General features: G+C 35.5%; 1 protein-coding gene across 1 annotated transcript in view; it reads right to left on the reverse strand.

The window, feature by feature from the left end:
• LRP1B (LDL receptor related protein 1B) overlaps positions 1-26327 on the reverse strand; it is a 2108848-nt gene that overhangs the window by 1120756 nt on the left and 961765 nt on the right. Inside the window, exon 6 of the mRNA XM_066345498.1 lies at positions 22460-22717. Coding sequence (XP_066201595.1) covers positions 22460-22717 — 258 coding nt within the window. The remainder of the gene's footprint in view (positions 1-22459; positions 22718-26327) is intronic.

Consider the following 26327-nt stretch of genomic DNA (forward strand, 5'->3'; position numbering starts at 1 on the left):
TCCCTCAGGCTGTGAGGTTGCCTTCACTGAAGAGAGCTATTGTGCTTTAAACATAAATACAGAAAACAGCAGGCAAAAATAAAACTTAAAAAATGTTAATATTAAAAAAACAAACAACTGTTCTATCTTCCTAAATTTATGTCTCTTGCTTTAAGAGAAAAATTAACATTTAGGTTTTGTTTCACATTTATTTGTTAGAACACTTGAAAATGCTCACTGAATAATAAAATAATGTGATTTTATTTTTATATGTTACCATAACTTTTAACAAGAAGCACATACTCACTTTATCCTTCAATAAACTAAACATGCCTAAATAAACTAAACTGAGCAAAGGCTCTTTCTGCTTGGCGTAATAACGAAAATGTTATTATAGTAGTTCAGACTGGGTGTACAGTGGGTAGGCACATCCTTAGGCAGGAACATTACCGAGCCCTCCCTTTTTTCCTATAAGTAATGAGATAGTGTCCTTTCCTAGGTGCCAGTCCTGTTTCTTAAACACGTAAACATATAAAATGTGGTCAAAAGGAGTATCAAGGTCAGTTCTGTACATAAGTAGTCACAAAGTTCTACTTACAATCTGTGTATGTCTTCCTGAAAAAAGACGAAGAAGGCGCCTCTGACAAGAGATAAATATTCATAAGGTTAATGGATGTTCCTGTATTTCTCCTTAGAAGGAAGGGACATCAAATGACTGACCTGTTGAACCTTCTTCTACTTCATAGTTCCACTATCTCTTAATTCCTCTTTAACCCAGGCTATAAGCTCAATTTATTTCCTATAGTGAGTGCATTTAGAAAAGATGCCAGGGTTATTCTACAGGCAATACAGTTAACATGAAGGTGTCTTTTTTCTACAATGCAAAACTTTACATTCTTATTTGACCTATAACTCTAATGAATTCAGCCTTCATTCCTTTTTTATTTCTCCCTAATTTATCCCATACTAAATTTATCAGAAAATCTTAAGACCTTCACCTGAAACTATAAACTTCTTTCTATTACTCTCCTTGGCCAGGACACTACTTTTTCTCCCCTAATGGCTTCAATAGCTTTATAACTGGTCTTTCTGATTTCCTTCTAAACCCACTTTTATAGTCTTCATCGAGAGCCTGGAGTGGTTATTGTAAAACAGATTATATCATGACACCAAAGAACAGAAGGAACTCTTTATAACCTGAGATCTATGTTACAGTTGATTACTAGTGAAGAAAAATCTTAATGAACTGACAGACAGTGGGGATTTACTTCCCTGCATTAATGCTTTCAATGTGCATCGTCGGTATTTTTATAAGTATCTAAGTTTGCTAAACTTTTAAGTCAATTTTAAATAAAAACTTTATGGAGTATGGCTCTTTCCAACATTTTGTGACCTATGACAAACAGAAAATAAAATCCAACTTCTATTTGTGTTAGTGTTTTTTCCAAACAATTTAAATAAACAGTAGATTTTTCTCTAAAATCCTGAGTCTGTATTTTTATTTTCCAACATACTACTCCTCTCCTTAAAATCTCCACTGACTTCCCACCACACTTAGAATAAAATTCAAAGTCTTTAACATGGTGTAGGGCCAGTTGTCATAGCCATCATGACTAGGCACATGTAGGTTCCCATTGGATTTGGACAGATGGTAAAGAAACAGTGTAGCCAAAAAATGGTGGGCCATTCCTTTATTCAAGTCTCACACCAGCTGATGAGCAACACAAACAGGGAAAACACTTTCCTTTCACTCAGGGCTCCCAAAGCCACTGATACAGTATACGGTTCCACAACCAGGAGAATCTTTTCCAGTTTCTCCTACAATCAAAGGCCTCACCAGTCTCAGAGAAGCTCACAAAAGCCCCTCACCTCTGTTCCCCATCTGCACACCTTCTTTCTCCATTTTCTCTGCAAACATGATTTCCTTCTGTTTCCTCTCCTATTCAAAAACTTTCTGGTGCAAAAAACTCTCCTTAGCAATCATTAACAAGAAAATGAATGGCCCTTCCCAAGCAGGAAGGTCATTTGCAATTTCACAGACCACATACCTGGTGCTGCCCAGTGCCATTTTTTAACACTAAAAGTGAGCAAACTCAAAAAATACAAATTTTACAAACTCATTTGCCCAATACATGGCTTACAATGTCTTCCAAATCTCTTTTAACCTCCTATCTTTCCTAATGATTCTTCTACTGCAGTCATACTCACGTCCTTACTTTTCATCAACCTGCAAAGCTCACAATTTAAGAAATATGTACTTGATCTTCAAGACGAAAAGTATGTAAATATGCATAGCTTGTACTCTCACTTCCTTTGGGTACCCATTAAATTGTCGATTTCCCAGAAAGGTCTCTTTAACCAGTCAATATTAAAAGAACCCTGCTCCCCTCTCCACACACACACAGTCACACACACACACACACACACACACACACACAGTCACACACACACATGGACTCATCTCCAACAGTAAACACCAATGTCCTAATTTTATTTTCTTTGTATTATTCATAATCGATTGAAATTTACTACTTATTTCCCCACATCAGAATATAAACTGTATATGAGCAGGTATTTTACTCATAGCAAGTGCCAAGCACATATTTTCAAATCAACCCTGGTATCCTATTTACAATAGCCTTTCCACAAGAATCTTCTGACTAAAATATCTGCTCTCACCTCTAAATCAATCAGTGTAAGATTCATCTGAAGTTACACCTCCTTTGCTCTTTGATCAAATCAGCTGCAATAATTCCCTTGATTTTATGTGTAAGTTCAAATTTGGTAAGTTCCTATTCTTTACCCAGGAAAAATATATAGAAGAAGGATCTGTATTTTTTAATGTGGATAAGAAATTTTATAAAAGCACAATTAGGCAGAGAACAATTGCAGAAATGAGTACCCAGGTGTTGGGCAGATAAAATATATTATGCTCACATTGTTAAAGATGGCGCTGCCCACGTGGAGGTCGTCCAGGTGATATTAATCTGTGTTGGGGGAGGGCTGTGGGCAGGCAGGATCCTTGTAGCCTGGGGCTTGGTTCTAGGACTAAGCCTTTCCCACCTTTTTTGATGTGGGGTGGTGCAATCCCATCATGCCCCAGATAAGTGACTTTGTATTAGAGACTTCCCTATTTTGTAAATTGGATTAAAGGTTTTGATTTCTACACTATAAAATGAGGGCAGAACGGGAGTTTGCTCTCTTGGTTCCTGAGATTATCATTAGAGGAGAGAGCAGAGAGGAGAGCAGAGACAGGCCACATGGAGGAGGCCAGGAGAAGAAGCTAAAATGGTGGAGTGTTGAGTGACAGGGAGAAGGAAGGAGATGGGGAACAGAGGTGAATAAGTCTGGTGAGCTAGAAACCTTTGATTCTAGGAAACTCGGATAAGTCAGTAGCTTTGTGAGCACTGAATGTGATTGGGTTTTGGAGCCCAGTGTGTGTTTTACTTGCCCGCCGGGTGCAAGCTAGGTTTAAAGATGATGGCCCATCAGTTTTTGGCTCCGTTGTTTCTTTACCGACTGTCCGAATCCAATGCGAACCTGCAAGGGCCAGGCGGCTGTGATGGTGGCCCTGAATACTGGCTTTACACCAGGTTAACAATAGTGTTAGGAACTATAGTGCCATACAAGAGTGTGGGAGAATAATAACAATGGTGAGCCTGAATGAATAAGGAGGAGTAATAAAGCAAAGATCAAAAGAATGCACTGACACATTGTACTTAGGATAAAATACCACCATATCCACTTTTGCATTAAAACTACCATATCTTGATTTTTTTTTAATTTTCTTTTTATTTTTTCTTTTCCAGCTAAGAGGAAGGGAGATAAAGAGACAAATTCCCCATGTACCCCAACCAGGGTCCACCTGGTAACACCCATCTAGGTCTGATGCTTTGCCCATCTTGGGCCATGCCGACAACTGAACTATTTTAAGCACCTGAGTCAGAGGCTCTATGGAGCCATCCTCAGCACCTGGGGCCAATGTGCTTGAACCAATTGAGCCATGACTGTGGGGAGAGAGAGAGAGAGAGGGAGAAAGAGAGAAAGAGAGAGAGAGAGAGAGAGAGAGAGAGAGAGAGAGAGAGAAGGAGAAGGGGGAGGGGTAGAGGAGCAGATTATTGCTTCTCCTGTGTGCTCTGACCAAGAATTGAACCTGGAACATCCACATGCTGGCCCGATGCTCTACCACTGAGCCAAATGGCCAGGGCCACTCACCTTGACTTGAAATAGTCTTACCGCTCACAATTTTCTAGAGCCTTTCTTTCTTGTCTAGCCCTACACAGTATCATTTTATGACTCAAGAGTCATGTAATATGATGTTCTTTATACTGCTCCTAAGTAAAATTCACTGTCACCTTGATCATGGTTTGTCTCTGAGATTACTAGCCACTTTGACTGTTCTGGTTGCACATATTATATCTCTAGGTTACCTTTTGACTCAAGTCCTTAAGAACACAAACTTTTGATTAATTGATTATTATTATTATTACATATCTATAACATGTATCATATACTTATTATACATAATCTATATATAATAATTACTATATTATTACTATTGTTTGTTTATTATTCATCATTGTTATAGCTCCCAACTTGTCCAAGATATAAATTCAGAATCTGAATCTGAATAAATAGGAAATGATGTGTTTCCCCAAGGTATTAATTTCAATGTACAATAAGTAAAAAAGTGATTATACTAATGTATTTTTTAGTGGACTAATCCTGTAAACAAAGTGAGGATTGGTTAGATCAATGTTATTAGTTGCACTGGATTCGGTAAATAAAATTTCAACTGAGAAACCCAATAACCAGATATATGTAAAATATTATCATAGCTATGTTCATTATTAGCAAACATTTTAGACATTAAACTTATTCTAACAAAATGACATGAGTTCTTGGATATATACACATATAGAAATCAGTAAATGTCTTTAAATTGCTTTTTTAAAATTTTTGAGTCAAGTTCAATTCTCAAAACAAATCATTGATGATTAGTTTAATTTGTTTGCCATGAGTAGGGATTTTTCTAGGAGTTACACTGAAGCATCCTGAAAGGTACCAGAAAATCTCTAAATTAAGGAATGACAAAGGAGAAATCCAAATACATCAAGCCCGGCAGTGACGAGTTTCCAGTTCTCCATCTCAAGTGCTTCATGCTAAAGTTAGCCTAAGACCTGGACAACTGGAGACAGTGTTACTTCTGAGGATTTGATATATTAGGAAATAAATGGTTTCTACTTTTAGAATACAGAAATAAATAATGTCTTCAGTTAGTTTAGGCTACTACAACAAAATACTATAGGCTAGGTATTTTAAACAGTAAACATTTATTTCTCACAATTCTGGAAACTGGAAAGTATAAGATCAAGGTGCTGGCAGATTCCAAGTCTAGTGAGAGCTCTCTTTCTGATTCAAATAACTTCTTCTTTTCTGTATTCAAACGTGGAACAGAAAGAGTAGGAACTCTGGCCAAATTTTTTTTTTTTATAAGGGTATAAATCTGATCACGAGGATTCTGCTTTCCAGGCCTTACTTAAACCTAATTACACTCAAAAACCCTCCCTCCCATAACATTGGGGGTAGAACTTCAATATAAAAATTTTGGGAGGACACATTCTGCTCCTCACATTAAGAACTATAGAAAATTCAAATCATATTAAAATCCACATACAATAAGTAAAACAAGTGCTAAAAGTAAATTCTGAAGTATTTTATATTTATAAGAATTTAAGAGCTGAGCCTAGCCAGTGTTGAGCAGTTGACTGGGGACACTAAGGTGCCAGGTTTGAATACAAAGGTCGCCAATTTGAGCATAGGTTCATCTGGCTTGAGCACAGGCTCATCAGCTTGAGCGTGGGCTCACCAGCTTGATGGTGGGGTGCTGGCTTGAGTGTGAGATCGTCTATGATCCCATGGTCCCTGGCTTGAGTCCAAGGTCACTGGCTTGAGCGAAGGGTCTGGCTCAGCTTAAGTCCTTCTGGTCAAGGCATGTATGCATAGCAGCCAGTGACAACTAATGTGCCACAACTACAACTGATGCTTCTCATCTCTCTCTCCCTTCCTGTCTCACACTCACTGAAAAAAAAAAAAAAAAAATTAAGAGCTCCATATAAGGTATATACATTATATCAGCAATTTTCAACCAGTATTGCTACAAAAAATTTTAAAACATGCAAACATGCAATACCTGACTATTTAATCAGGGTCACTGACTTCTTTTCCCTTAGGTTGTCAAAATAAACCTGCCAATAGCTAATACAACCATAGCCATCTGGTGTGAATAAATCAGAATTATAACTATTTTTTTGTCAGATGGGCAAAAATTATATTTTTCAGTATGCCTCAGAATTTTAGTAAGTAGTTTATTTGTGCCATTAAATAAAAAAGGTTGAAAAGCACTATCTTAGGTTCAATTTTGGTTAAAAAATATCTATTTTAAAACTTCTATTTTCATATTTAAATACCACTTGATCTCTGAACAAGCCAAAATATCATTATTAATGTTAATATCCCTTGTTGAAGTTCCAACAAAAAGCTCTAAGAAAATTAAGTGTTTGTTATACATCTGGCTACAATCATCTTTCAATACTTCCTAACTTTATATAATAATACTTAGAAATAAATCAGATGCTACTTTCAATATAAACTCAAAATATAAATTGATCACTGGGGAACAAATTTTTTTTTTATTTTCTGTTGCATGAGGTTTTAGAACTGTTTCTATATATTTCTGCATGGCTGATTCCAAATATGAAATCCATGTTTTGGTGCATGCTCTAGTTTTTATGCAATTTTAATTTCTTTTTGTTACAGTTAATGGCATGCATTTGTTTTTAAATTGGAGTTAAAGGGCAATGACTCCTGGATTGAACATAACCACAAGGCAATTAATGTTTTACAAACATCAATTTTACATAACTGTAGTTGTTTTTAAATGTAAAAAATTATTATCTGATAAAAACACCCTCTTATTTTGTTTTAAGATCAAATCATGGCTTCTTCTAGTAGGCGTAAATGTAAGAATAGTCCTGACACCTTCTGTTATATATGTGGCTGTTACACACTTCAATGTCAAAGGCACAATATTTCATCATTTGTGACACATGCATATATTGCCTATTTTCAAGTTCCCCTTAGCGATCAAGACAAGAATTGGGCTCCTCCTATTGTGTGTCATAATTGTGAGGAAATGCTTTGTGACTGGTCAAAAAGAAAACACAAAGGAATGCCTTTTGGTATTCCCATGGTTTGGCATGAACCTAAGGACCACAGCAGTGACTGTTATTTCTCTCTGATCCATACAAAAAACATCGGCAAGAAAAAACAGCATATGATTGCATATCCTATATTCCTTCAGCAATCTGACCTATCTCACACTCTGAGACACTCTTGGTTCCAGTTTTCAATGGTTTTATTTCTTCTAAGGACAAAGAAAGTGAACATAGTGATCAAGTGTATTTTGATAAGATGCATGAGAAAATGGTTGTAGAATCTGAAGGGTCTTCTTCTGATGCCAAGCAGTCATTAACCCCTCAGCAGTTTAGCCAACCCAAATTGAATGACTTAGTAAGAGATTTGGCCTATCAAAGAAAGCAGCTGAGTTATTAGCCTCCCGGCTTCAAGAAAAGAATGTACTTCACTGGTCAGCTAAAGTATCCCATTTTAGGAAGCCTGAACAAATTTTTGTGGACTTTTTTTCCGAAGACAAACACTTTGTTTACTGCCATGATATCAGTATTCTTCTCAGTCAACAAGGTGTTACTACTCACAGTCCAACAGAATGGCAGCTATTTCTTGACAGCTATAAACGGAGTCTAAAATGTGTTCTCCTACACAATGGTAATGTTTATGCAGTGGATCCAATTGGTTATTCAATTCATCTGCGAGAAGATTAAAATGACATAAAAAATGTCCTCGACTTTCTGAAGTATAAGGAGCATAACTGGATTATTTATGTGGATCTTAAAATGGTAAATTTCCTGCTAGGACAACAGAGAGGTTTCACAAAGTATCCTTGCTTTCTGTGTTTGTGGGACAGTCGAGCTCGGGAGAAACACTGGACACAGAAGGAGTGGCCAAAACATGAAGCTCTGGAAGTAGGGATGCAAAATATTGTGAATGAACCTGTAGTTAATTGAAACAGGATCATTTTCCCCCACTTCACATCAGACTTGGCTTAATGAAGCAGTTTGTTCAGGCTTTGAATAGAGAAAGTGAATGCTTTCAACATATTATTTCTGCTTTTCCTGCCTTGTCTTTTGAGAAGATAAAAGCAGGTGTATTCGATGGACCTCAAATTCTAACCCTCATATGTGACAAAGAATTTCCCAGGAAAATGAATAAGGAGGAGAAAGCAGCATGGCAGTCTTTTGTGGCAGTTACAAAGAACTTCCTTGGCAACAAAAAGCAGAAAACTATGAACTTCTGGTTCAAAGGATGCTGTTGGCTTTCCACGACATTGGATGTAACATGAGCTTTAAAATTCACTTCCTGAACAGTCACCTTTATAAGTTTCCTGAAAATCTTGGAGCTGTTAGTGATGAGCAGACTACTGCTAGAGCATCAAACAAGATTGTCCTCAACAAGTACACAAATACAAGAGCTACAAATGCAAATTTTTGCTTGAATAGAATTTAAATAAGTTTTGCACAAATTTTGTAATTAAAATAAATGTTTTAATATGTTTTATTTCAAAATTGTAGACAGATTCTGATGCAATCATATCTTTTAGTGTAATAGTGTATTTACTGCATTATATAAATTATTTTCACAAAGATGATGCCCAAGAAGACATTCTACTTCATTATGTTAAACTAAATGTTGAAAATTGTACAATAAGCTGAAAACCTAAAATCTTGAATTGCAAAAAAACTGTAGCTAACAGAGAAAAACTAATGTCAGATTTGAGATCAGCACACTCGAATTAGGTAAGAACAAGTGTTTTTGTGGATGCAACAAAAATTTTGTTCCCCAGTGTTATCTGTGAAATTCAAGGGGAAAAGGTTTTTATATTTATATGCATATAATTGAGCTTGGGTTTATTAAAATAATAACCCGAGTTTCCATGTAATTTTGTGTAAGTATTATTCCATTAACACTAACAGAAACTCAAAATAGTAGCTCAGAGTAAACAGAGATGATTATTTGCATAATTCATACATTAAACATATTTTGCCTCAATTATCTGTATTTTAGAAACAGACATTTTGCACAAATTATCTAAGTAAATGCTATAAATTCAAATGGCACTTTTGTAGTTGCAATCATAATACATTCCTTAAAGTCAAAATTTTTGGTGGTGGTACCCATTGGTTGTTCTAATTAACTTAGCTATATTCCTCCTACAAATCAAATACTAAAAGCTTTAAGACAGAGGAAAATATTTGATACAGAGGAATGTTTAAAGGAAAGCTTTATTTCATTTCTAAATGTTATAAAATTTTAATGGGAGTAGTCCTTTTCAGAACTTCAGAGAAAAATAAATATCTCTCTTGGAGATAAAAGGCAAACAATAAAAAGATAATTTATTTTCAAAAACCACATATATATGTCAGTGGAATTCAATGATACCATCTTTCTTCCTGCCAGACATGACCCTTTTGTTTTTTCCAATGTCCATGAAAGTAGATGTTCCTAAACCTGAAGAGTTCCTAAAATCACCTGTCAGGAGACAAATAATAGATTGAGCCTAATGGGGACCTTGGAAAAAACATGAGAGTCTTTCTCTGAGTAAATTGATGATTCTGGGGAAGGATATGAAACTGTGTAAACGACACTGTGACATACATACTGTGAATCAAAATAATGTGAGGAAGAGAAATATTCACACACACACACACAGACACTCACCACATGGAACCATTTCATCAGAAATAAACATTTTTGTTTTTTTTAAATTCCTATGCAGAAGAACAAAACATAGTAATAACTGGTTCCTATCCAGATTTTACTACCCTCACCATAACTGAGCTAAAACAAATAAGAATTTCTACTAATGAAAAAATAATATTAACTACTTCTTAAAACTTTAAAAGTCATAAAAAAAATTGTGCTGGCTACAGTGGATTGACTTTATCCATCTCATTCGATTTTCTGTCCATTTGAAAAGATTTGGAAGCTTGGAATTACCTTTTCCACACAAACTTGAGGCTAAGGTTTTGGACGTTAACTGACATGCACTCAGAAGTCTAACTGCAGAAGCAAGAGTGAGGCCATCTTCTTGCCTGTTTTAAGTTTTTCAACTGGGAAGAAAAACTGTTGGAAACAAAACATTTGCTTGGAGTACTGTTTCAGTGCCCATCGTGCAGGATCCCAAGTAAAAAGAAATAGTGTGGGTACAGCAATCGTGGCAGTGGCTTCATCACACAGTTGCCTGATTCCTGGATTGCAGCTGAGGATGTCCAATCTCCAGATACCAGGGTACGTAGAGACAGGAGCAGCAGTGGGTTCTTCATTCCAGCGTAGTTCTAGTAAAGACCTCAGAGTAATAGTTCCTTAACTACTCTGTAATTCTAGATATAATTTCCAAAGACACAGTCTAGAATTTTCTCCTTTATCTCTACTAACATTTGAGTGCATACTCTACTAAAGCACTTACTGATTTAAACAGTGAGGTTTTTATTACCTGCACACAACCAGGACTGATATACCAATGTCAGAAAAACTTTTATTTCAGATACAATGAGTCTTTTATAAGGGAGAAGTCACAGACCATATAATAATTTTTATTTCTAACTACCTCTCATAACTCTAAAAAATTGTCAGCATATTTTTACATAACACAAACACCCAAGCTAAGTCTTAAGGCCAGGTTAGGTATTTCACATGGATAATAAATTGTTCCTATTAGTTCAGATAATTGGTGTTGTTCCATTAAACCACAAGGAAAATTATAAAGGTTTTTATTACAGTTATTATTTTTAATATTTCATGCAGTATCTTACAAAAAATTATTAAATAGAAGCTTCTTTGATTATAGAAGTATTTTATTTTGTGAAGGATTTAACAACATTCTCTAGCACATTTGTAGGGCATGTTTTAAAACATACTGTTGAAAAATTAGTCTCAATGTTAATTAGTAGAACTTAAGGCTTTCCATACCACAAATATAGGTAATATAATTACCTGCTATGTTTTCACTAAGACTGGATTGAATAATTATACTAATGTAGATAGGCAGATATATCTTCTTTAATCATACCTTGAAACAGAGAAAGTCAAATCCTCTGGGATAATTTCCATATAAAAATAACAAAAGTTGCTATAAGACATTACATAACTTTATCAAGTAAATGCTGCCGTTAAGATTATAAAGGCTCACAGAATATTTTAAGCACAGATCTAATTATTACATTTATAATTTCAGAAATTCTATTTGAGTTGTTCACCAAAGGATTATCAGGCTTTAGGGAATTACTTTATGCTTACCAGACTTCCAGAAAACTAATATATCAACCAGAATGTCAATTTGTTAATTTATGACTACTGATAGGATGCTTCAGTGACATAATTACTAACAAATAGATATCATCCTAACAAATTTCTTCCTAGAATTATGGTATCTGAGAAACCAAATCTGAAAGTTATTTGAAAAGCACAAAATCAAAGCATAGGGAATTCCAAAGACCTGAGCGTTAGACCTTTACATTTTATGAGGTGCTTAGAAAATGATTAGAGTTGCAGTATAAAATTCTACGCTTTTGACAACTAGAATACCTTTGAGTATGTCCCCAACACAATATATATTCTTTAAATTTAGACCGAAATTTCACAAACACTTTAACAATCCTTCCCCATCAGTATCACCATCTCATCATGTGATGTTGCTCTTTTACTATTAAGAGGCTCTGTCACAGCGCACTCTCCCTCCTGGAGTATGCCCATACCTTTCTTCCCCGCAGGGATGCATCAACTAAACTCTAAGGGTCCCCACAAGGCTTGCAACCAGGGGAGCAGTGGGCAGCGGCAGCTCATTTTGCGATGCCCCCTGAGCCTGTCTCCAAGCCTGCTCATCTCTGACTTCCCCAAGAAGGCTCACTTCTTTCCATAAGTGCTCTAGGGAGCCAAAGCAGCCCCACCTGTTCTCTCTCCTCTTGCTTCTTCTATTCTAGGTTCTTCCGTGTTTGACTGTCCCCAGCTTTAATAAATGTCCTCTCAAAATAAATAATAATAATAATAAAGAATCTGCAGCTACGCTGTCATCCAACTCAGGGAAAAGATATTATAATAAAATCAGAAGTTCCTTGACACTAAGTTCTAGAATACTTTTTGCTACCATTCTTGACCACAAATCATCTTTTAGGGTATACCCTTTCCTAGGATAAATTTCACAGACATATAAACCATTATTGCATATCTAATGTCTGGGAGCTCAAATTCTGAAAAGGGACCTGTTTTTGTCACCACCATCTCAGGGCATGTGGCATGTGGATCCTATAATACTCTGTGTATACAATAAAAGTAGTTGGCCCTTTGGGAAGAAATAGCTAGAAAACTATTGTTAGAGTAAGTCTCTATATCTGCTTGTACACACAGCTCTTATGAATTTAACCATAGATTTAATAGATAAATAAAAAATGTGACAGGAGGATCCAATCTGAGTGACTCTCCCTGAAACCTTTAAAGCAATATTTTTTTAAAGTGCCTATAAGGTAAAACTCTAGATATTTCAGATGTGAATACATATCAGACACATACAAGTATCCTCACAAACACACAGGAACACCCCAAAAATATCAACCAGTGTCCAGTAGTCAAACAAATAAAGAAAATTTTGTGCTAAAAAAAAGTAAAATAAGGACTGTGGGAGACTGAGTTGACAAAAGTCCTCACAGTTTAACCCTTTGAGTGGTACGAATGTTCACGTACATCCTCATTGCTCCTGACCATCCAGAGCACGATCGTACAAAAATTTTTATTTTTAAAATGTGTAGAGCAACATTTAAAAAAGGCAAATGTATGTTCTTCTTGTTGCTTAAAACATGAATTTAAGTTAATCAAACTGTAATTGGAACTAATTTCAATTTTTGAAAAAAAACAAAACTCACTCTTGGGGGTCAGCAAGCATGAAAAAAACTCACCACTCAAAGGGTTAAGACTTAAACCAAAAGAATAAGGCCTTCCCCACAAATCTCTGATTGCTTAATTAAGTTGCTAAAGGCTATGCCTTTCTCCACACCTCTGTGTTAACTGTGTTTCCACTTGTCCCATCCTCCATGAAGAGACTAGAGGCAATTTTATTTTTACCCTTTGTTTTATTAAGATGTTATGCATGGTGGGGGTTTTATGCATTTGGGTAATCTTGCTTTGTCTCAGAAATGAGACTTTGTGTCAGAGATCTCTTTGATTTGCAAATGACTTTGCTTTACACTATGAAAATAAAGCCTTTGGGAGTGCAGGCACTTTTGGTAGGCCATCAGCCACCATAAAATCTCCTAATCCCATCCTTTTTCTTTCCGTGTTAATTTTTTAATCCTCCACCATTCCCACCAGAGACCTACAAAATTACAAGTCATGCTGTTTTGTGACAAAGTACTTCATTCAAGGACCTCTCATAATCTTTAATATGCTAATGTACATATAAAACTCCTTTAAGGTTATATAGCATGCAAATTTTCCTAAACTCATTTGACCATAAAATACTTTTCCCAAGAGAATGTCTTACAGAAATAGTATTCCAAGGAACATATCTTAGAAATGGTACTGTAAAAGGATTGAGGTATATCTGTCATGAGTGATTTAGTGGGAGAAAAATAAACAGTAGTAAATGATAGAAAGAGATAATTATTACTATCCCACACACAAACATAGGCACACCAAAAATTATAAGAAAAGCATACTCAAGAGAATGGAAGGAAAAGGTATGTTTATATGTGTCAGGAATCCCGGCAGTTATATGAATAAGTTATTACATTTTAATTGACCGGTATAAGGTCACATAGCCAGTTGAAAACAGAACTAAGACCATATGAACTCATCCTAAATACTGTAGTGAGGGAAATATAAAGCTCAGTTTTAAATAAAATTTACAGGTAAAAAGATGTTGGCTTGATATAAATAAGCTAAATTATAATAAAGAATGAAATGCTGAAGGCCAGTTTTATGACTTTGCTTATTAGGTTCCGACTGCTTACTGTTTTTAGATTTGATACTAAATTCCTAATATCAGTATATGCGTCTACAATATTAAAAAATTCTAACAGTCAAGAAATATCAGGAGAAAAATATGCCCATTTTACTTGACAGGGATCCCTTTATAAAAAAAAAGAACAAAAAATGAAAATAAGCAATTATAGCATTATATTTAAAGAAAAAAATAAAATATGTCAAATGAACATTGTCAGAAATCATTTTAGTAGACTGTCACAAAAGTAATTTTCTCTTTTCTCTCCTTCCCTCATTTCCTTTTTTCTTCTATCAATATAAAGTTTATAAAGACAGAAACACTAGTTTCAGCAATTATCATCATGAATATTAAATATACTTCATGACTTATTCATGATGAAAACAGCATCTCTTATCTTCCAAATTTCAGACTGGTAGATGTAGTGAACCTCCAAACATTATGTTCTACCTGTTATGAAGAACTATGATGGGATCAATAAACATTGCTACTTTGGTTATTAAAATCCATAAGTGAGGCCCTGGCTGTTTGGCTCAGAGGATAGAGCGTCAGTCCGACATGTGTACACCTTGGGTCCTATCCCCAGTCAGAACACACATAAGAAGTGACTATCTGCTTTTCTTACCCTTCCTCTCCTCCTTCTTTCTCTTCCCCTCTTGCAGCCAGTGGCTCAGTTGGGTTGAGCATTGGCCCTGGGCACTGAGGATAGCTTGGTTGATGAGCATCAGCCTCAGACAAGGTTTGATGGGTAGATCCCAGTCTGGGTGCATGCAGGAGTCTGTCTCACTATCTCCCCTTCTCTCACTTAAAAAACATAATAAAATTTAAAAAATGGCATTTTATGGTTGTGCATTGTAAATCAGAAAAGGTTACTTGCTTCAAAGTACAAATTTTTCTAATGTTAAAGTAAAAAATAAAGAATAATTTAATATTAATGCCTACAACATTAACCAAATGGAATCAGTAAGGGATGTCTCTTAGTTCTCTAGAAATATGTCCTCAGATCAACATCTTTGCTAATTTTAGTTCTTTCTTTGTGTTTGTTCATTCTGAGCTCTTGATGTATGGTTTGATCACTGTGAAAATTCCATGGTACAGCAGAATTGCATTGCATCAACTGTCTACGCACACACACACACATCAAGAAAAGCCATTTTTATGTTTCCAAATAAATTTGCTAAACAGAAGATGAGAAGTTTTTAAGAAGTATAAAGATTTTTATAAAACATATTTCCTTAAAAAACGGCAATTAATTGAAAAATAGTTATTCTTCTAGAGGATGTACTTTGTATTCTTCACAGATGTTTCTTAGGAAATCATATAAAACCAGTTATTACAGTCAAGATTTTGAACTATTTATATCTCTATGACATATGCTGACCAAAAAGTCTGAATTCACCCGAGTAGGCACTAACACAGTGGATAGAGCATCGGAATGAGACACAGTGGACCCAGGTTCAAAACCCCATGGTCGCCAGCTTGATCGCAGACACATCTGGTTTGAGCGTGGTTCACCAGCTTGAGCCCAAGGTCACTGGATTGAGCATGGGGTCACTCAGTCTGCTGTAGCCCCCTGGTCAAGGCACATACGAGCAAGCAATCAATGAACAACTAAGATGCTGTAATGAAGATTTCATGTTTCTCATTTCTCTCCCTTCCTGTCTGTCTGTCCCTATCTATACCTCTCTCTGTCTCTGTCAAAAAAAGTCTGAATTCTAAACAGCTAAAACAAAAATGCCCCACCTTTTTTGGGGGGGGGCAGTAAGAAATCTAAATCATAAAATATATGTATTTTAAATCTCATTAATTTACAAGGTAAAAATGGTTATTTTTCTTCATGTCTCAGCTGGGAGCTGACCAATTCTGAACTTCTTCTCATGGAATGCTAAAAGTAGAACCGACCAATAGTTGAATATACTTCTTTTCCAGTGAAGAATAAAAAGCATAAATTCCCAGGTTCAAGGTTAGTCTTCTGACCGGACTTCTCAGAGGTTGAGAGACACAAAGAACATTCTCACCCTGCTCTTTACTTCTTTCCCCAAAAGGCATCTGGGGCCTTGAAAATAACTAAGTATATAGGATTGGGATGATAAGCACATCCACCATTTTATCCATCTAAAAACATAAATATAAGAGAGCAAAGCTTCATTCCTATAAAGTCTATTCTGACATATAGAAAGAGAAGGGTTTAAAAGTCCATTGTATTGTTCTGTTTAATCTGTGTAATAAAAAGTAATTGACCTCTATTATAGGAGTTTTGGCTCCAATTCTGTTTAATTGTAACTGAGAAAAGGTTTGGATCAAGTTGTCACTATGGTCATTGGGGTTAGATTCCAAGATAAATCTATAGGCATGCCCTCCCGGGGAAGTCAGAGACTGAGCCCAAGTAAAAGCCAATAGTCACAAAAAGTCACAAAACAGATCCAGTATCTCAGAAACAACAAGATTCACATGTAACCCTATTATCTAGACATAGACCAGATCTTATTTAGCCGTTACTCACTGACTTTCTAAATGTCTCTGATAGTGATTTGTCTTAGTCGCTCAAAAAATTGGCTCGAACTTTGTTTCCTTTAATAAATTTATTTATTTATTTATTTTGGACAGAGACAGAGAGAGAATCGGAAAGGGACAGAGAGGGACAAACAGGAAGAGAGAGAGATGAGAAGTATCAATTCTTCGTTGCAGTACTTCAGTTGTTCACTGATTGCTTTCTCATATGTGCCTTGACCAGAGGGCTATAGCAGAGTGAGTGACCCCTTGCTCAAGCCAGCAACCTTGAGATTCAAGCCAGTGACCTTTGGGCTCAAGCTAGCAACCACGGGGTCATGCCCATAATCCCACACTCAAGCCAGTGACCCTGCACTCAAGCTGGTGAGCCCATGTTCAAGCCAGATGGGCCTGCACTCAAGCCCGATGAGGCTGTGCTCAAGCTGGTGACCTTGGGGTTTGGAATCTGGGTCCTCCATGTCCTAGTCCGACACTCTATCCACTGCACCACTGCCTGGTCAGGCTTCGTTTAATTCTTAACTCTATACACTTTACTTATATCTTAAACTGAAAGGAGTCACCCTTTATTTGGGGAAACTAACAAGTCAGCACAAAATCAAAATATATAAATAGCATTTGTGCTATGATGTGTTGGGTTACATAGAAAGGGCTATTAAACTCCACTGGAAAACTTTTGGAAAGGATATGATATCTTATGAAATGAACAAGAGATGATTGGTTATAGGAAATCAGAATGGTAAAAAGATTATACAAATATGCATGGAAATGAGAAAACAAATTGTCTTTAAGTAAGTGTAAGTACTCCTTTTTATTTGGACCATGGGAATTGAATGGGAAGAGGCAAGGTAGGTCAGCTGTCTGCAGAGAAGCCAGATAATTAAGTTTTATTTTATTATGAGATAAATGGGAAACTGCTATAAGGTTATATTGCATGCAAAATCCTAAAGTCATTTGACCCACAAAGCCTGTTTTTCCAAGAATGTTTTACATTTTTATTTTAAATAACTAAGTATTATAATCACTCTAGCAGAGTTGTAGAGATTGATGTACTAGACATATAAGTCTCTACTTAGAACATGGAGTGTACAATTTCAGTAGTCATCAAAATGGCAAATTAAAACAATGTGAATGACTTTTCATTAATCATATGAAGATAATTATAAAGGTCATAAAAATTCAATATATAAGCATATGCCTTGTAAATAAAGCATGAGAAGTTTCTACAATGATCTCTACATCATTATGAGACTGAATAAACATAGGTTATTGCTATAAAGGTCTATAATCATCAAAAGTGTACACTCACTATCAGTTGACTAACTTGGGACTAGTATTTGTACTATTATAAGTGGATTATTTTGTCCCAATATTATCCTTGCATTTTTAATAGGGAAAGAGCTTATAATACCCAGGCTGGACTGAGGCAAAAAAGGAATATTTTAAAATCAAGAAAGGTCTTTGCTTAGTTATTATTGAGACCACAGGTAAAAAAATTTTATTAACTTAAAAATATTTTACTTTTTAAGCTTATTTTACCATCTATAAACTGACAATTATAAACAGTATATGGGTCATATAATTTTTGTAATAACAATGAGGTATATATGTAGAATTATTGATATTAATGCACTAAATAATATCAAATAAATAGTATGTAGTAATGTTATGTGATTTTAAAGAGTTGCTAACTCAAGGGAAAGAGGTAAGATTGATTCAAGACAGAGGTAAAGTATCAGAAACCAATAGTTATCCAATCAAGAATTTAGTTTAGTAGATCTAATCAGAGATTAAGTGGAAAATGAGCATGGCTAAAACAGGTAAAAAAAAGAAAAGAAAAGAAAAGAAAATAGGCTTAATTCAGAAGCAAAGTCTATAAAGCATAAACCACCCTTTTGTTTTTTGGCCAGGCATAGTCTGCTGAACTAGTGCTGGGCCCATGAATGGATCAAGACAAGCCAGTCATTCCATATCAGAATCTTAGAAGTAATAGCAGATTTTACATAATATTGAAGAATCATACACAGGGAATGGAAGTATCTACTCTCTACCTAGGAGAGAACAATCTGGTTTTGTACCTTCTTTCTTAATAAGGAATTAACCCAGAAAAGTATATCTGTCTCAGTCATCTCTGTGTACTTTGTCCTGAGGAAATAGCTGAATTCACTACTTTTGTGAACCCCATCACTTTGTTGAGTGTGTATATCTGTGTGCCTAGTACAGTACTCTCCAAGAAAAAATTGGGGAAATAATTAGCTACTGAAATTGTACTTTGTTCAAACACGTTATTAGAGAACTAATTTTGCTTACAAAACACTTCCAAAAGCTTTTTTTTCAAAATCTGCAACTAACAGGTTAAAATGTTAGATAATAAATATAGGTATTTTTAAAAAAAATAATAAAACTCAATAAGATTTATAATGTCCAGCATTTTCTCCAATGTTTCTTGGTTAATCAATATAATTTATTAAGCATATTAAGATCACACTTCTTCAATTACATATAATATTGCTTAGGAATAATTTTTAATATTAAAGTAGGCCTCTCTTGAAGACCATATCAGAATCATTTGGTGGGTCTTTTTAAATCACCTAGTTTTCCACAACTTGCCCTGTTCACTCCATTTCCAACATGTTTATACTCCTCTCCCATTTACAGACTGTTTTAGTGAGCCACTGTTACTAATGTTAGTACATCTAATTGATTTGGCTTGCTAAAATGAAAATCAATAGCTGAGACTCACTGGGGCAGTGTATTGTTTAGCAAAGTCATGAAGTCTGACCCAACTCAAACCTGTATCCGATATCTGTTGTATGCTGCTATCTATCCAAGAGTCCCAATTTTTCCATCAGCCTAAAGAGAAATAGAATGTCTCCCTATTGCATACCATCACTTGGCACCCATTCAATAAATTGTAGACATTATTATTTGTGGAAGATTTGAGAAGTTCTTTGAAGGAACCAGTACTTGCCTTTCTAATGCAGAAGAAAGAACACAGGATTTAGATGTCCTCATCTCTGCCTTCTTTTTAGACACTCAGTTTTGAAGTTACTATTTTGTCTATTATAAAACAGGAAGGGCATATCTCTCCTTACTCTACAGAGATGTGTTGGGTATCCAATGAGATAAAATAAGCAATAAAAAATCTTAAAATTGCAGTATATTGTTTTAAATGCAAGTCAATTTGACCTATAATGATTGATATTCTCTTCATATATATGCAAAAAATATTCATTTTTAATTATCAACTCACAAATTGACCTGGTGAATGCAGAGCCCATCATATCCTGTGGCAGTTGCTCTGTGACATGTTGATGAAATACGTAAGTTACAAGCAATGATAGAAGAGCCCAGCCCTGCTCACACCTGAGCCCCACTCTCATCACTGAATTACTTCCACTCATCCAACCATTTTTTTTTAAAGTGACTAGAATTACATGGCTTAAATATGACTTCATCAAAAATTATTTATTCTAATTAAAATATTTCCACTAAATTTATTTTTATAGTACAAAATGAATGTTCTATTCAGCATATCAATGAGTTGCTTAATAAAACCTTTATTTTTTATATTTTCTAAGAATTATATTAAAAATAAAATAAAATCTAAGTTTCAAATTATTTTCTATAAATATCTTAATGTGAAATTGCTTGATCACTCCCAGATTTATTTTTAAAATTGTTGTTTTAAAAATACATATTATGGCCCTGGCCGGTTGGCTCAGCGGTGGAGCGTCGGCCTGGCGTGCAGGGGACCCGGGTTCGATTCCCGGCCAGGACACATAGGAGAAGCGCCCATTTGCTTCTCCACCCCACCCTTCCTTCCTCTCTGACTCTCTCTTCCCCTCCCGCAGCCAAGGCTCCATTGGAGCAAAAATGGCCCGGGCGCTGGGGATGGCTCCTTGGCCTCTGCCCCAGGTGCTAGAATGGCTCTGGTCGCAGCAGAGCGACGCCCCGGAGGGGCAGAGCTTCGCCCCCTGGCCAGCAGAGCGTCGCCCCTGGTGGGTGTGCCGGGTGGATCCCGGTCGGGCGCATGCAGGAGTCTGTCTGACTGTCTCTCCCCGTTTCCAGCTTCAGAAAAATACAAAAAAAAAAAAAAATACATATTAAAGAATTACTACAATTATTGGAAAGGAGAGTTGCTTAAGTAAGATCAGAAATAATTTTTCCTGGTAACATAATGACTGTTGAAGCTGACTGCTACCAGTATTCCATTTCCTAAGGACAAACATAGTTGGATTAGTTGTGATGATCACTGACATGGCAGGGACTGAGGGCCTTTTGTGCAATTCCCAACTGCTAGCTAAGCCAATGTCTAAAATACTCAAATCACCTGGCTCTGATCTTGTGTTACTTCCACTTGCTATTTACTATTACTATGAATTTTTCATTTCTCTATAGAACCCTTGAACTAGCCTGTGTCAACTGCCCTCACTAGGTACTTTGGTCCATTGTCAGAATAAATTGCTTTATCACTTGTTTTATGTAAGAGGATATTCAAAATGTTGGATTCTGTTAAAGATTTATTTCTGTTCACCTAAGTATATACAATCATTTTCACAATTTTAGACACTGATTTATTTAATCTAATCATAGTTATTTTCATTGTATGATACTTTCTTATGTTTAATAAGGATCAGTAACCAATCATTTTAATTGTATGCTAAAGCATTAATAAAATATGATAATTAAATCAAAATAATAAAATATTCTACATCTGAAAACTACATTTATTTTGTAATAGAACTTTTTTTACTTCTTAGCTTAATTGTACATTTTTCCATCTATTTTTAGGTTAGTAACATCTGTAAAAATAAGTTTTCTGTAAATCATAAAATAAACAGATATGTGTACTTGTGAGTGTGTGTGATAATGAGTTTCAGTTTATGGTAATAGTAAGGAATTTAAAAAACAGTTACTTGTTTGTAAATTTCTGGCATGAGAAATCAAAGTTAATTATAAATCACAAATCATTCTTTTGGAAGAGAGTGCATAAAAACTGATTTGCTAGGGGAAAATGTCAACTAACATAGGTAATAGTCAACACTCAACATAAACCTAATAGTTTTAAAGGAATTTTAATAAACTCTGTAGTTGATGAGCCTATAATCATACATTTTGCTTCTGTATTTTATTTTTATTATTTTAATGTATTGATTTTAGAGAGAGAGGATGGGGGAGAGAGAGAGAGAGACAGGAATATTGAGCTGTTCCTGTAAGTGCCCTGACCGGGGATCAAACCGGCAACCTGTCTGCTTCCAGATGATGTTCCAACCAGTACTCGGCAAACTCATTAGTCAACAGAGCCAAGTATCAACAGGACAATGATTGAAATTTCTTTTGAGAGCCAAATTTTTTAAACTTAAACTATATAGGTAGGTTCATTCCTTATCAAGGTAGTGCCCACATGTGGTGTTTTGTTGAAGAGCCACACTCAAGGGGCCAAAGAGCTGCATGTGGCTCGCGAGCCACAGTTTGCCAACCAGGGTCAACCGAGCATCCATCCAGGGCATTGTTTTTTGTTTTGTTTTTTAAGTTCTATGTTCACTATCACATTGTGAACTACCATTCAGTGAAGAAAATCACAGTTCTCATCAAGGTGATACTGTAAATAAGCATTTTTAAAAAATTAAACTACCTCTGTAATTTACTACTTATATAGTGAAACTATACACGTATGTATGATTATATGCTAAACACATATTAATATGTTTAAGTACATTCATACTTCCATATATAGCTCCCCATAGCCATAAGTTATGCTAGAAAATCTGAAAATTTTGTCTACTGGTCTGTAAGTCAAATCCTTAAAGGGTGTCATATAATATGAATCAAAATACTCACTGTAGAAAGACTGAAGAATATGAACTGTCCATTCATCTGTTAATCTTCCTGTTCTTGTGAACTGAATACATTTGAGCTGATTCCAAGATTCTCTTGATTCAATCCAACAAATCATATCTTCATTGTAAATAAAATCCATAGTATGAATTTCATTTCCATTGACTGAGCTCAGGGATGCCATTTTACTTCCATTAAGATAGAAAACCTCAATTGTTTCAGAATTTGCAACTAATAGCATAGGTGGCCTGTCTGTAGGTTCTGGAATAAAAGAGAAAAGAAAAGTAAGTTCAGTAAATAATGTCCCCCTGGCCTCCTTTTTTAATCTGCATTTATTAAGAGTTAGTTTGTATTTTAATGCATCTATAAAATAAAAAGATATACTTACAAAAATATTTATTAATAACCTTTATGTGTGCTCCACTAACTATATACTTCAGCTCACATCTCCAAGAAAAACAGTCCACTGAGCATTTGTATTCTGTATTTTCTTAGTGATAATGTGCTGTCTAAATATGAGGAAAAAATGCTATTTACTTTTATTGTTGGTAAATAAAGGCAGTGCTGTGAGCTGTTTTTCTAGCAATGATGACGGATCTGAACTGACCTCTCCCTACAGTGGTACCGGCTTCCCTTGTGTACAGGGCACGCTTCTTGGAGGTGAATGGATGAGGTCAGAAATAGAGTCTTTGGAGTAGAACAAAGCTGACAAGTTCATATAAAGAGCACCTGCGACCTCAGAATCATTGGTTCCTTAACTGGCTCCAGGAATCAAATCATCACACATTATCTTAGTGACTAGATTACAGAGCAGGTATCGCATATTCCCTTGCAAAGTCACGAAAATACGGTTCTTAAGGTAAAAGAAACAGGGTTACTACTACTTAATGAATAGTACACTTTTGCTTGTGTTAGGATTGGTAAGTTTTTGATAAGAATTTTAATATATTTTAATATTTGACAGTAACAGTAAAAAAGCTCATATAAAATTAGTGTTGAAAGTATTTAGCTATACAATTATATTCAGAGTAACATTTGTGCTTATTACGAAATAAAACGCAAGATGAAACTCTTCTACTCCTCTTTTTTTCTACCCTACAGCCAATGTGTCATTAAAATCTCTTGATGGCCTGACCTGTGGTGGCGCAGCGGATAAAGCGTCGACTTGGAAATGCTGAGGTCGCCGGTTCGAAACCCTGGGCTTGCCTGGTCAAAGCACATAAGGGATTTGATGCTTCCAGCTCCTCCCCCCTTCTCTCTCTCTGTCTCTCCTCTCTCTCTCTCTCTCTCTACCTCTCCTCTCTAAAATGAATAAATAAAAATAATAAAATCTCTTTGACTCTGATGTCAGACTTATCAGAAATCCCACCACTCTTCAGTGACTATTTTTATTATCCCGCTCCAAGCTTCCATCATCTCTTAACTAGATCATTCTAATCGCCTTCTAACTGGTTTCTCTGTTTCCATCTGTGTCCTCCTCCTCGATACAAAAGACCAAGTGATACCTTTAAAATGTTAAGATAGATCAAATCAATCTTCTGCCCGATTCATAAAAAAAGCTCTCATTTCAGAGTAAAAGTCAAAAGCTGTGTACTGGCATATAAAGCCCAATCTAATCTGTATAATCATCACCAATGTGACCTCATTTCCTTCATCTCCTAACTACTTTTACCCTTGTGCACCTCATTTCAGACACACTGCCCTTCTTACTTGTCCCTCTTTGAACTAGCCCTGGAATTAACATACCCCATATATCAGAATGGCCAACTTACTTACCTCCTTTAAGGCATTACTTACATATCACCTTTCCGGTGAGAATGTTTCTCTATCTGATAAAGCTTGAAAGCCTCTACACTTTCTATACTCTGTTCTTGCTTTATATTTCACTTAGCATCACCAAATATATATATATATATATATATATATATATATCTTATTTATTTTTACTGATACATTATTTTTCTACTTTTGCTGATGTAGCTATAGACTTTTGATAAAAGCTTGGAACTCAGTGGTCATTCAATACAATGTAATGAATAAATGAAAAAGACATGAAACTCTTGCATAGTAGAATTTATTAGAAACATTCTGTGAAATGTTACAAAACAATTTAGTTTCCTAACCTATACAGAAAATCCAGAGAAAACCAAAATATTCAGAAAATTTCATAAACATTTGATCTTTCAAGAAACTGATACTGAGAATTGTAAAAGTAGAAAAAAAGCAAAAGCATGTACTATAATTAATATAAGAAAGGTTTAAGTTTTTAGTGTACTGTTCAATGTTCCTCACCATTTTTGGAAGAAGCAGAAATATCAGTTTCTTTATGTTGCCCTCAGATAGAACAGCCCTCCAATAAAGATTATTTTGGGTCTTCCCTTACAATTTTAAAATATCAGCTCTAAAATGCATCTCAAGACTTTCTATGAGTATTTAAATTTTTGCTCCCCTAAGAAATTCTCTCAATCAAGCCACAGGATTTCCCTCTGCCTTCAGAAAGACAATAAAAGTGTTTTTATTTTCTAAAAACAACAAAACAAAGAAAAATAAGCAACAACAAAAAGCTCAATAAGATTACAAAACTGGTTAGCACAACAATTTCTTCCCCATGGGGAAAACAGACTGGTCCTGAACTACCTAGTATCAACCAACAAAAAATAAATCTCAAAAATGCTAACATTATTTCTACAATAAAGAGTTCTCTCAGAAGCATTGATAAAATTGTGACTTATCACTGCTCAACATAACCTTGTCAAGGGACTACATCTGATCTTGGTTAGCCCATCGGCTCCTCTCGTAGTCTCTTACACACATCTGAAACCAGGTAATACTTGCCCTTGTATTCTTAATTTGGAAGTCTAGACTTGGTCCATTTTCAACACTCCTCACTCTGTTTTTTTTTTTTCATTTTTGTCCCCCTACCCCCTATTTGTGGCATTACTGAAACCTGCTGGATTATAGATTTCTCAGGTTCAGAAGAGGTTTTAGATAGCTGCGTTATCAGATTAACAAAGATATACTGACATTAATGTCAGTGCTTATTTTCTTCATTTGACAATTGAAATGACCTTTAGTGAAGTTGCTTCTCCTTCAAAAATAAATCACCATTGAAACCTTTGTTGCCAACTTTTATGAGAAGTCCAGATGAAGACAATGTTAGTAAATGTAAGTATGTCATAAACATTCTTTGGAGAGAGGCTGGATCACTAAGGAACACAGAATTTCCCTGAGAAACTGAGATAAAAGTGAATTAATGATCAACACAGCCAATGCTTAATTGACATAATTGATCAATCTATTTGACTTTTGTAGCTACTTTTTCAGTGAATCAGTTGATTGTTTTAAAGCATAACATATCAACTTATGATTTTAAAGCTTCAGACAACCATAAATCCAATAAAAAGAAAGCCAGATGCTTCACTATCTGACATGATTTAATAGTAACTTTAAAATTCAAATGACATATGGGATGAAGGATATTACAATACTAGGTGCGATGTCCTTTATTGAAGCAATATCCCTGTGTCTCTGCTAATTATTAACTGTGGTTTTCCTCTTCAGACAAACTTAAGGCTTAGCATGGGGATAAGGGAAACCATTAAAACATAAGAACCCACAAACATCAACAGAGGCTAAGGATACAAATCCTTTCCTGGGGGAAACGGCTGTGTTAGGCTTGCTCTGGTTTACGGGCTGCAAGCTCTTTGCCTGATTGGTGGGTGGCAGCACCACGTGTGTCTGGTCTATGTGAGGTTTCAGGTGCTTTCCCTGGGCGGCGATTCTTCCAGATGCTCTCCCGCCACCGTGAGATGTGGTTTTCCTTGCTCCCTTGCCCTTACTGCAAATAGCCGATTTTCCTTTATTTATTAGC

The sequence above is a fragment of the Saccopteryx leptura genome, chromosome 7 (assembly GCF_036850995.1).
Source record: "Saccopteryx leptura isolate mSacLep1 chromosome 7, mSacLep1_pri_phased_curated, whole genome shotgun sequence".
Lineage (NCBI taxonomy): Eukaryota > Metazoa > Chordata > Mammalia > Chiroptera > Emballonuridae > Saccopteryx > Saccopteryx leptura.